General features: G+C 29.4%; 1 protein-coding gene across 2 annotated transcripts; it reads left to right on the forward strand.

Annotated features, from left to right (window-relative positions):
* Window positions 1–2,072: 2,072 nt before the first annotated feature.
* On the forward strand, window positions 2,073–10,427 carry LOC116841672 (ATP-binding cassette sub-family G member 1-like). Of its 2 annotated transcripts, none has more exons than XM_032809903.1 (12): window positions 2,073–2,232; window positions 2,415–2,605; window positions 4,897–5,207; window positions 5,515–5,688; window positions 6,877–7,087; window positions 8,013–8,120; window positions 8,770–8,912; window positions 8,989–9,157; window positions 9,411–9,511; window positions 9,651–9,806; window positions 9,887–10,005; window positions 10,079–10,427. In XM_032809903.1, the coding sequence occupies exons 2-12, from the start codon at window positions 2,416–2,418 to the stop codon at window positions 10,302–10,304; spliced, it is 1,908 nt and encodes a 635-aa protein (XP_032665794.1). In that variant the 5' UTR covers window positions 2,073–2,232; window position 2,415; the 3' UTR covers window positions 10,305–10,427. The 2 variants fall into 2 exon arrangements, with proteins under 2 accessions (XP_032665794.1, XP_032665793.1); XM_032809902.1 differs by having other exon boundaries at window positions 2,121–2,288.
* The last annotated feature ends 799 nt before the right edge of the window (window positions 10,428–11,226 follow it).

An 11,226-nucleotide genomic window follows, 5' to 3' on the forward strand; every position in this document is an offset into this window, starting at 1 on the left:
CGAGTTACTTTTCATAGCCAGTAACTTGTAACTGTAACTAGTTATATTTACAGCAAAGGGAACTGTAACTGTAATTAGTTACTTTTAAAAAGTAACTTTCCTCACTCTGCATATTATATATATACAGGGTGCTTATTCGCTGCATACATCTCGTCTCGGCGCGATGTGACAGTAGGCGCGGCAAGACGTAGAAGCGTAACGATATAAGCATAGACAGTGATGTATTGTTTTTCCAATCGCCACGCGCCGATATCCGCGCGTTATATTACTGAGCCGCGCTGACTCGAGCGCTCCGTTTTCTACCAATCAGTACACACGCTTCTCTTTAATCTTTTGCAATTAATTATAAATATATATATATAAAACATTTTTTCTTTTTGTATGAGAACGTCCTAGAAAGGATAATGTGTGTTAGTACTTTCTTTATTTAAATATATTTGTTATGTATTGAATTCATGTGATTATTGTAATAGCATAAAATTATGATGTCGTTGCATAATTACAAATGACAAACAAATAAAATACATGCACTTTTCGTTTGATAAATCTAATCGTAATATATCGTCTCTTATGATTTAATTCAGTGTTCAGAATTGTATAAACGAGGCGATTTTTTTCAAAGACTATGTTTCCTTATTTCCCAGAACCGCTCCAGCTCGCGGGTTCTGGAGGGCAACTGACAATCGTGATGCTCGGTTTCAAAATCGTAATTAACATTACGGAATCTGTGCTGTAGATATGAGCAGTTATGTATACTGCAGTGACGTATAATATAAGTCAAAATTGTTTCGAAATTCTTTTGAAATATTAACAAAGGTGTCGCAGTTTGAAATATCAACAAAACCGAGCGCTGCGACTGTCAGTTACGCGGCCTGTCGTTTATGTAGATAATTCCGAACACTGATCTAGTTTTTTCATGGACATGAATTTAACATCTCCTATCTCACAACTGCTTATACTGCAAAACGTAGACTTTAAATATAAAGATTCCATTATTCAAATATTGAATTCTCATCATCATGTAATAGTACCACGATAATATGAATGTGACTAGAAAAAAATAAACTTGTATAAATGCTTGTAAAAATAAGCTAAAATAAATGTCCCGATAACTGAATTAATAAACATGATTAGTTTTACATTTTTATTAATAAATAATGAATGGAATTATTATAAAACTAACGTATATATAAATTTTGGTTTGTCATAAAAAAATAATAAAATGTAAAATAAATATTATTTATAAATTTTATTAAGATATATTAAATAATGCCGATTGTACCAATAACTGGACTGAAAAATGAACTATATCTTAATTATCGAATAATACAGACTCAACGATTAAATGCTCATTAAATAATATTACAAATTGGCATAAAGAAATATTTTAACAAAATTGCAAAGGCTCTTTTTTAGAAATATTAAATATAGATATATTATTAATGTCTCAATCTCTCGTTAGAAGATTGTTCATTTACTGAGACATTTATTTTAAACTTGATCAAACGGAGTTAAGTAAACAGGATTCGATGAAAGACAAAAAATTTTGTTTATGTTCAATGTTTAACTAACAAACTACTACTCAGCGTTATCTAGGTTATCATAAAATGGTAAGGAGATCAAATCAGTGGAAGAAGTGGGATGTTCAGGTTTCATGATAATCTATATTTTCCAGAAAGTCGTAAAACTTATGTAAAATTACGTAAAATTTGATCCAGATTGTTCAAAGAGTTTAGAAGTTAATAATATAGGGAAACATATAGATATTCTGTTAAAGATAAAAATATTTAGCAAAAATAAAAGGTATCGTGTGTGTTCTTATTTATATGAAAACATTAAATAAGAATATATATTACATACATATATTACATACATATACATATATGTAATTTATTTACTTTATTATATAAATATTAATTAAATAAAATTAATTAAATATTAATTAAATATTAATTAATTAATTAAATATTTTTGTTCAGATATCTGTAAGAAGTAAAAAGTTTCTAAAGTATGAACTGGAAATTTACAAAGAGATTAGCATAAGATACAGCAATGAATATAATGAGATAACATTCGCATTCATGATGCTTATATCATATGTGAGTCGGTGTCTGTGATGTGGAAGCAATTGGCTGCCTACACACCCGACAGTCGTAGTCGAGAACTCGAATGTGGAACGCAGCGAGCGCAATGCCTCTCACTTTGCGCAAAGTAAACGGTGTCTGATAAAACGTACGATCAAACGAGAAGTTAGCTAACGCATGAAAATAAACGTGTAACGTGATTCGGTGAGAAAGATTGAGTGCTTTACAATTAGTAGAATTCTGCTGATAAATTTTAGTTAAGTCTCCGTGTCTCTAATTCGTGTCTCCGAGTTTACTTATATAGCTTTTATAGTGTTTAATTATTTCTAGGATGATCTCATCAAGTGTTAGCGACATGGATAGTGATAATAAGAATGCTGTGACGACTGAAGCACTCGACGATGTTTGTTCAATACATTTGGGAGATACTGAGAGATTGATGGAATTAAAAGGAACGCGAACTCAACAGTTATACATCGAATTTAAAGATCTCTGTTATTCGGTTCGTTACCATAACAAAGGCAAGTTTATCCTACATTTTCGTGAAAGTATAAGACGCAGTTCTTCTTCGTTCATTGTCCATGCTACTCTTCATTTGTGAACTTTGCGATATTTCTCTTTGAAATTACTACCAGCATTATCATTTAATTAAATCCGTTATAAGCCAATGATAGCGGATTCAACGCATCTTACTACGTTGTGATTATACCGCGAAGAAATTTATTAAATTGACTTCAGACGCATCTAACGATTTGATATGGTTATCTGTGATAGACGGGATCAGTGGGTTCTCAATCATTATTTCGCAAAACAACATACACTTGCAAATTTATAAGTTCCTTCTCTATATATCATATATTATATAATATATATAATTGGATACATCCGATTTTTAATTTGGTACATACATTATTATTTATATACAATATTATACCCAGTTATGTTTCGAACTTATATTTTTCTTATAATTTTTTATAACAATTTGTCATATAACAATGATAAATCTGAACATTTAGGAATAATCAATAAAAACAATAATAAATATTAAAATTTGTGAATGTTGCGCACAAGAAGTTTTATCTTAATTATATTTTAAAATTCAATTGGGAATTTGGGTACTTACGATATGTAAAATTTGTACTCACTATAAAATTATTTATCATGTGTTTAACTATTTCCTGGCACAAGCCAAAAACGGATGAATAATGAATCTGGGCGACTATTCTATACACATGCCGACAATTGTCGATTCGGTATGTGTTGTTGCGTAGCTATTTTATGGTATGATTGTATCTGCGCAACCGACAATTGTCGATAAACGTGTGTAGAATACGTGTGTAATAAATATATATATATATATATATATATATATATATATATATATATATATCTAATATGTTGATAAAAATATTGTAAAAAGCAAAATTCAACATAATGATTTACGTGTTTATAGATATTTTAAACGAGCTAGAATGTTTTTTTATTAAGTTATGTATATATTATAGTATACATATATAATTGTAATAATTTGAAATTGCAGAAAAATGATATCCATAATTTTACAGACTGCCTGTTTTAAAATAAATATGAGATTACGAAATTCTGCCACGGCACAGTTTAAATCGAATTCGTTAAACCTGTTTTCTTGGGTGAACCAAGGCAACATAAGACCTAGGACATAAGACTTAAAGATCTTAAAGATATCTTTCAGACGATTTACGTATAAATGTCTTTAAGGCGTCTTAAAAATTATCTTTAAGATATCTTATGTCCCGATTTTAGACATTATGTTGTCTGGAAAGGAGGTGGATATTTTTAAGGAGAAATTAACATATTGTTATTTAAAGTTATATTTCTCAATGGAAAAAAATAATTTTATCCGCGTGCGTTTAAGATTTGCATTATATACAACGATTACATAATGAAACATGTTAATTGCTAAGCAAAATAATGTAACTCAATATTAAAGATCTAAGTTTGTTGTACGGTTTGATGTACAGTTTTATTACTTTATTATTTTATTATTTTATTTACTTTAGACGCTTCCGCGCTAATAGAGTCATTCTGTCTTTATTGCTTACATGCCAAAGGAAGATAGAACAATATTATTAGCATGAAAGCGTCCAAAACGAACGTAGCTTTTGAAGGCATTGGCCCATATTCTGAATTCTCTTTTATCGATAAAAGTGCCTTAAATATAGCTTCTCAGCCAATCAGGTGGCTCTTAAGCCTCTTTTAAAGGCACTTTTATAGATAAAAGAAGATTCAGAATATGGGCCTTTATCTAGGTATAGCTTCCGGAATGGAGCCGTGTCTTGAATCAGCGATGTGTCGACGTTTCGCAAACGTTGTAGTTTGCATCATCAGGGATGAGAACTCTGATACTCAGTATCAGAGTTCTCATCCCTGATGATGCAACGTTTGCGAAACGTCGGCACATCGCTGATTCAAGACACGGCTCCATTCCGGAAGCTATATCTAGACATTGTATCAATGGCCGTGAAAGCCTCAAATCTAGTATGGGTCTTTATGTTTATATCATACTTACAAACTCAGATAATAAGGGAGATAATTTTTACACTTAGATAGAAATATTTTACGTAGCCAGAATGTTCACTTTTGCTCTTTTTAAATATATCTTGCTGTTATAACAACTTAATAAGTAGAGAAAATAATAAAACGATTAATTTTGTTGTTTCTATACTAGAAATTTATTTACAGATTTAATTATATGAAATTTTCACACACTTTTAACACTGCGCTGTGTTTGTATATACCATGTAAATATTTAATGTAAAATGTATTCTGATAGAAAACAAGAAAAGGATCTTATGTAACGTGACGGGACACTTCGATCCGGGCAAAGTCACAGTGATAATCGGTCCATCTGGCGCGGGGAAAACGACGCTCTTGAAAATAATATCAGGCGAGAAATTTTCAAATGTCGAAGGTACTGTCACCGTAAATGGCATTGAGCAAAATAGAGGATCGTTCCGCAAACATGTATGTTACGTGCCGCAACAATTTGCTCTATTGCCGTTTCTTACAATAAAAGAGACTCTATATGTAGCTGCTCGTTTAAAACTTGGAACCAGTCAAAGTAACAAAACGATCCTTGCGATTGTAAGTACAAATATAGTACAGAAATATTCTATACATAATATTCTATAAATGTTTGGATGTTATAAATTTCACTATATTATAATTGTCCTTATTTCGATAATGTGTAAACGATAGTATATTAAATTGATGCAATACGTTTTTTTGATATGTATCGCACTAGCTTTTTTTGGTATGCTGTCCTTTACATATATTATCGAAATTAAAATAATTGAATAGAAAATTACTATTTGAAGTATATCACATAATTGCTGTAAACAAGCATAATAAACAAAGTAATAATGAAATTTCGTATCATTATATGTGTTAGGTAAATATGATTGCAAGGAATCTCGGCTTGTTGAATTGTGTAGATGTAATGGCCAACAAATTAAGTGGCGGAGAACGGAAAAGACTTTCCATCGGCTTAGAGATGATTACCAAGCCAGCCGTTTTGCTACTAGATGAGCCAACAAGTGGTCTCGATAGCGTGGCATCTAACCAAGTATAATATAAATCGACACTCGAAATATACGACTACGCTATTTAATTGCTTTATTAAATCTATTTCTGCTTATAACTCAGTGAGAAATGACTCGTCGATCGACGTCGATTTGACGATTTCGACGTCGATCGACGAGTCATTTCTCACTGGGAAGACTTCTAGTTCTTTGCTACGAAACTCAGAGATTATTAACGCCAGAAGCGAGACAATAAAAAAAAGATATCTATAAAATCTATAAAATATCTATATCTATAAAATGACACAATCGATCGGGCACATTTGTTACACGCAAAAAAAATTTCAGTTGGTGCAAATAAGAAAATTTTTACAAATTTTCGGACTATTTTATAAATCTGTTTAATTAAATGCACGTGTCATTTTTCTTCAATGTATTATATAAGTTTTTTTTTATCGTATTTTTCCTCGCTTCTGACGTAAACAAAAGGTGATCTTGGCATAAAAATAAATATTTAATGAACTTCTATGCTCAATATTTGCAAATCGGTGCTATAATTTTTTCTTCATAATAACTATGTAATTTACATTAAATAGATCATTAATATAAATTTCAGTTGGTGCAACTAAAAATTAGGTGGTCAGAAGCGATATTTCTGAAAACTAATATTTCTGTTGTTGCAACCGAAAATATCCGTCTGAACATTCAACGATATTAGAATTCGGTTGAGGTAGCTAAGAACAATTAACTGTACAGAAGCCTCATAAATGAATTTTTCTGTTCCTACAGCCGAGTTTTCGTCTAATCCCTGAGCAATCGAAAATTCGATTGCACCAACAGAATTATTTTTTCCGTGTAGATAGTCTTTTTCTTCTAACAGTCAATTACCATAAAATTAACATGACATGCAACCTACTTTTTAACTATATTTTCTTATGATTTCATCACATCAATTTTATGGTTATTTACTAATTGTCAGATCAAAAGAATATTTTACAAATTTTTACAAATTTTCGGACTATTTTATAAATCTGCTTAATTAAATGCACGTGTCATTTTTTTTCAATATATTATGTAAGATTTTTTTTATCGTATTTTTCCTCGCTTCTGACGTAAACAAAAGGTGATCTTGGCATAAAAATAAATATTTAATGAACTTCTATGCTCAATATTTGCAAATCGGTGCTATAATTTTTTCTTCATAATAACTATGTAATTTACACATTAAATAGATCATTAATATACTGCATGATATGGCAAAAGCAAACTGTACAGTAGTTTGCGCGATACATCAACCTAGCAGTCAGATGATCTCGCAGTTCGATGATATTCTTGTACTTAATCATGGTAAATGTATGTATTGCGGCTCAAAGGACGAAATTTTAAATACGTTCGACAATGCCGGTTTCGCCTGTCCCCGCTTCTACAACATAGCTGAATTTGGTAATGCTAATTTAATTAAAACTCCTTGGTCATATCTCCGGACAGTTAGAGCCGTGATACACAGCAAAACTTATACTGCAATTCCAAGCAAATATACGAGTAAATCGCAAAAATCATAAAGTTATAGCTTACAAAAAAAACAAAACAAAAATCATAGATATTTATGAGTTATCATATGACATACTGTCCACTTAGAATTGCAGATCTATTCATAAGTTCTTATAAGTCTTATGAAAACAAGTTACGAGTTTTACGATTTTGTCTAGAACTAAGCAGTAAGACAGTAAGCAAATTGACCCATCACAGTCGATGATTCTTCTTACGTCTTACTGTTTAAGTTTTTTTATGTGTCACGGCCCTTACGTGAAAGTTACATTGGCTCAAATTGATCCAATCAGTTTTCAAATGATTGCCGTTCGAACAATATCGGTCCAATATCGGATTCCAAAAATTTTAGGACATATTTTGAACACTATGGAACAACCACGTTTATGTAAAAGACCAAATAATAACATATTTAAAAACAAATCGTGAACATGTAAGCGTATAAAAATGAGCTTTTTCACTAAAAAAAATCATAATTTTTTTATGTTTTAAGATTTTTTGTGTTTATATACCATATTTATGAGATGTGGTAGTTTGAAGAGAAAATTAGTTCTGTAGTGCGCGCGTCTCAAAAAAGACATTTATTCTGTAATCTGAAAAGGATCAATTTTTTTAAATCGACTGCTACACGATGAATGACGCTTTTATTTCGAATAATAATAATCTTTATCAAAAAAGGGAATTTCAAATTGCGAATAACAGTTGGGGAAAATCTTTCCCATACAGCACAAATGTCCGAAATACATCCCAGAGACATTTATTCTTTTAAATAATATATCTAATATATATAATACATTCCTCGGTTTTTGTGTAATTGCAGTACTTGAGGTGATAACCGAACAGAGAGATGGAAATTTACACAATTTGTATGAGACTTATCGTAATGAATGTGAAAAGACGAGATTGGACAACAATTGCTCTAATTACGGTAACTGCGTTATACAATATCTTTAATATTTAAACAGCAATTATATAATTGAATAATATGTTTGTATTATATTGCTTTGATAATATATTTATATTTATAATCGACTTAATTATATTTCATAATAATCACATGATCTAATTTTGCCTTGTGAAGAATCGTACAATGAAGATGTAAGTATTTTAAGTACACACACAGGCGCGCGTTTATACACACACACACGCACGCGCGCGCGCATACACACACACACCTACTTATACACAAAATAAATATAAAAAAGCATTAAAGAATCAAATTATAATTTAAAAATTACCTACATAGCGCATCAAAGTCACACTTGTTGCAATAAAGTCACAGCAATGCATAGTGATATGCGAATGTCCTCTTTATCACAGATATAATATCATTATAACAACATTATAAGATAAAATTGTTCGACTGGAAATTTCATCTTAAATGATGTTATAATAACCTATGATGAAACAGTTATAACCATGACCATATATTAGTGTGACTTTATTGTGACAAGTGTGATCTTAATGCTATGTAAGTACAAATATTTCAAGTTATATTCATATATATTTATTGTATTAAAAATATTGTTTATATAGCTTTTGGCACGAAATTACAATATTGTTAACAAATTTTACAGACACAAATTTGTTGACTGCTTCTGAATATAATTTAAAAAAAGACGACTCACTTGTACTTACAAATAATATAAAACAAACATCAACATGGCAACAACAAAAAATACTATTTTTAAGAGGTTTAATCTGTATCAAACGAGACAGCGTGAGTGAAAATCTTCAAAAGACACATGTAAGATTATGCAAAATTAAATTGTTATTGTTCTTTATTTCTTTTTTAGTTTCTGACAAAACTAAGGTTTGCAGTTCATATTTTAGTGGGATTGTTATTGGGCGTAGTGTTTTATGATTTTGGACACGATGCAGAAAAAGTAAACAGCAACATAGCTTCTTTATTTTTTTTCTTGCTATTTTTATTTTTCTCAAGTACCATGCCTGCAGTACAGATGTGTAAGTAAAATATTTTATATTTTTAAATATAGTCCTTCATATATAAACATATATAAATATGTGATAATGTATACGTGATTCTATTTTGCTAATTATTAAAAAATATTACTGAAGCCTTTTTGATTAAAAAATACTACTAAATATACTTGTTTAGCAATATTCTTCACGATGCTTAAAACTTATATTTCGTAATGTATGAGTTTACTGAAAGTAATTATATCACGTTCAACATAATTATATTGCCTCGTTGTAGTTCCGACGGAAGCAGCAGTATTCCTACAAGAACATTTAAATAATTGGTACCACTTGAGGTCATATTACAGTGTAAAGATATTAACGGATCTCCCAATGCAAGTGCGTTCCATTATATTAACATAATTTTATTACTAATTATTCGCACAAAAATACAACTTTACGCCTAATCGAATATTTTGCGCGTCATGTTTTAAATTACTGTCTCAAGATCTTTTTAATAATTCTTAATAATTTCTAGATACTTTGCTCTTCATGTTTCACCATTATATCATATTACCTAACGGGACAACCAATGGAATTTCATAGAATCTTACAGGTGTGGAGTATTTGTGTGTTAATTACGATTATCGGACAAACATACGGCGTTCTTGCTGGCGCAGTTTTTAACACTGAGGTATTGCAACGATGATTCTCGCATTTTTTATTGCTATTAATTGCTATGAATATCATAAGTAACCAAGTAATGACTTTTAGTTGGGTATTTTCTTAATACCGGCATCAAATATTCCATTATTACTCTTCGCGGGATTTTTCTTGAAACTGGGAGAAATATCGAAATATTTGCAGCCTTTAGGATATATAAGCTTCTATAGGTATGGATTAGGAACATATCAACGATTAATTTAAATCTTCTAACAATTTAAAAAAACGCATTTTTTATATCAGATATGCGTTTGAGGGACTGATTCAAGCAGTTTACAGTGATCGAACAAATCTATCGTGCTCAACAATTTACTGTTATTTGCAATCCCCCAACACGATTATGGAAATGATGGACATGCCAACGATGTCGTTCTACTCAATTTTAATAATATTAGGTTTTTGGATATTCTGTTTACACGTATTGATTTATGTGACGCTTTATATAAAGATTTATTACGCGAGAAACTAATGTGTTAAATATAATTGCATGCAGCATATTTTCTGAAATAATGAACAAGACATTATATAAGAAAAAAATAGTAATTTTAATAACGTAAAAGGGTATAAATATATATAAATTTATTTTATTTAACATGATACGTTTTATGTAATAACGATATAATAAAGTTTTTATACACAGTTACGAATATAAGCTACTAATTTATTATTATTATATAGAATTATTTTTTATTAATATTTTTTATTAATATTAAATATATTACAGTAGAATAAATTAAACAGCATATTAGGTCATTATAAACACTGCTGTGAGAAAATTCGTATTATAATAATATATATTTGATATCATGTGATATCAAATATATAACATCTAATTGGACAGAGCAAAACTTCTTTTTGTTATAGAAATAATCAATATATAACTCATAATATAAGATAATAAATGATAATAATTATATAAAATCTAAAAATAAATATTAAATTTAGATATTTTTGGGTGCCTTGATTATGTTATTACATAATCAAATATTTAAACAATTGTTATTTTTGTCACCATTTTTAGATCAATATAATTTGTTAATATATTTTAACTGTAAAATAATTAACATATTAAAGCTGTGTCAAAACTTACTAAAAAGAAAATTGTGTTAAAATAATTATTTGTAGGCGAAGAGTTTTGTTATTTTGATTCCAAAAAACGTTTATATTCTTATAAAATATAGATTTCTATTCTTTTGTCAAACTTTATATCTTCTCCTAATGAATTCAATACATAACCTGAATTTTATACATCTCGAATGTATCATATCATATTTAAAAATACGAATTAATATCGTTAATGGGCAGCGCAATGAACTATATAATTGTGTAATTACAATATATTACACAATTATAATTACACAATTATAATATAGTAATCTATTTACAACGTT

The sequence above is a fragment of the Odontomachus brunneus genome, unplaced genomic scaffold, assembly GCF_010583005.1.
Source record: "Odontomachus brunneus isolate Ranch 3 - 2012 unplaced genomic scaffold, Obru_v1 Obru_scaffold_017, whole genome shotgun sequence".
In the NCBI taxonomy this organism is placed as follows: Eukaryota; Metazoa; Arthropoda; class Insecta; order Hymenoptera; family Formicidae; genus Odontomachus; species Odontomachus brunneus.

What these genes read in the sequence shown, in the direction of transcription:
- LOC116841672 (XM_032809903.1), top strand. Translation starts at nt 2,416, where the DNA reads ATGATCTCATCAAGTGTTAGCGACATGGATAGTGATAATAAGAATGCT. An exon ending in TCTGTATCAAACGAGACAGC is followed by an intron (nt 8,913 to 8,988) that starts GTGAGTGAAAAT and finishes TTTCTTTTTTAG; the next exon opens with TTTCTGACAAAACTAAGGTT. An exon ending in TAACGGATCTCCCAATGCAA is followed by an intron (nt 9,512 to 9,650) that starts GTGCGTTCCATT and finishes AATAATTTCTAG; the next exon opens with ATACTTTGCTCTTCATGTTT.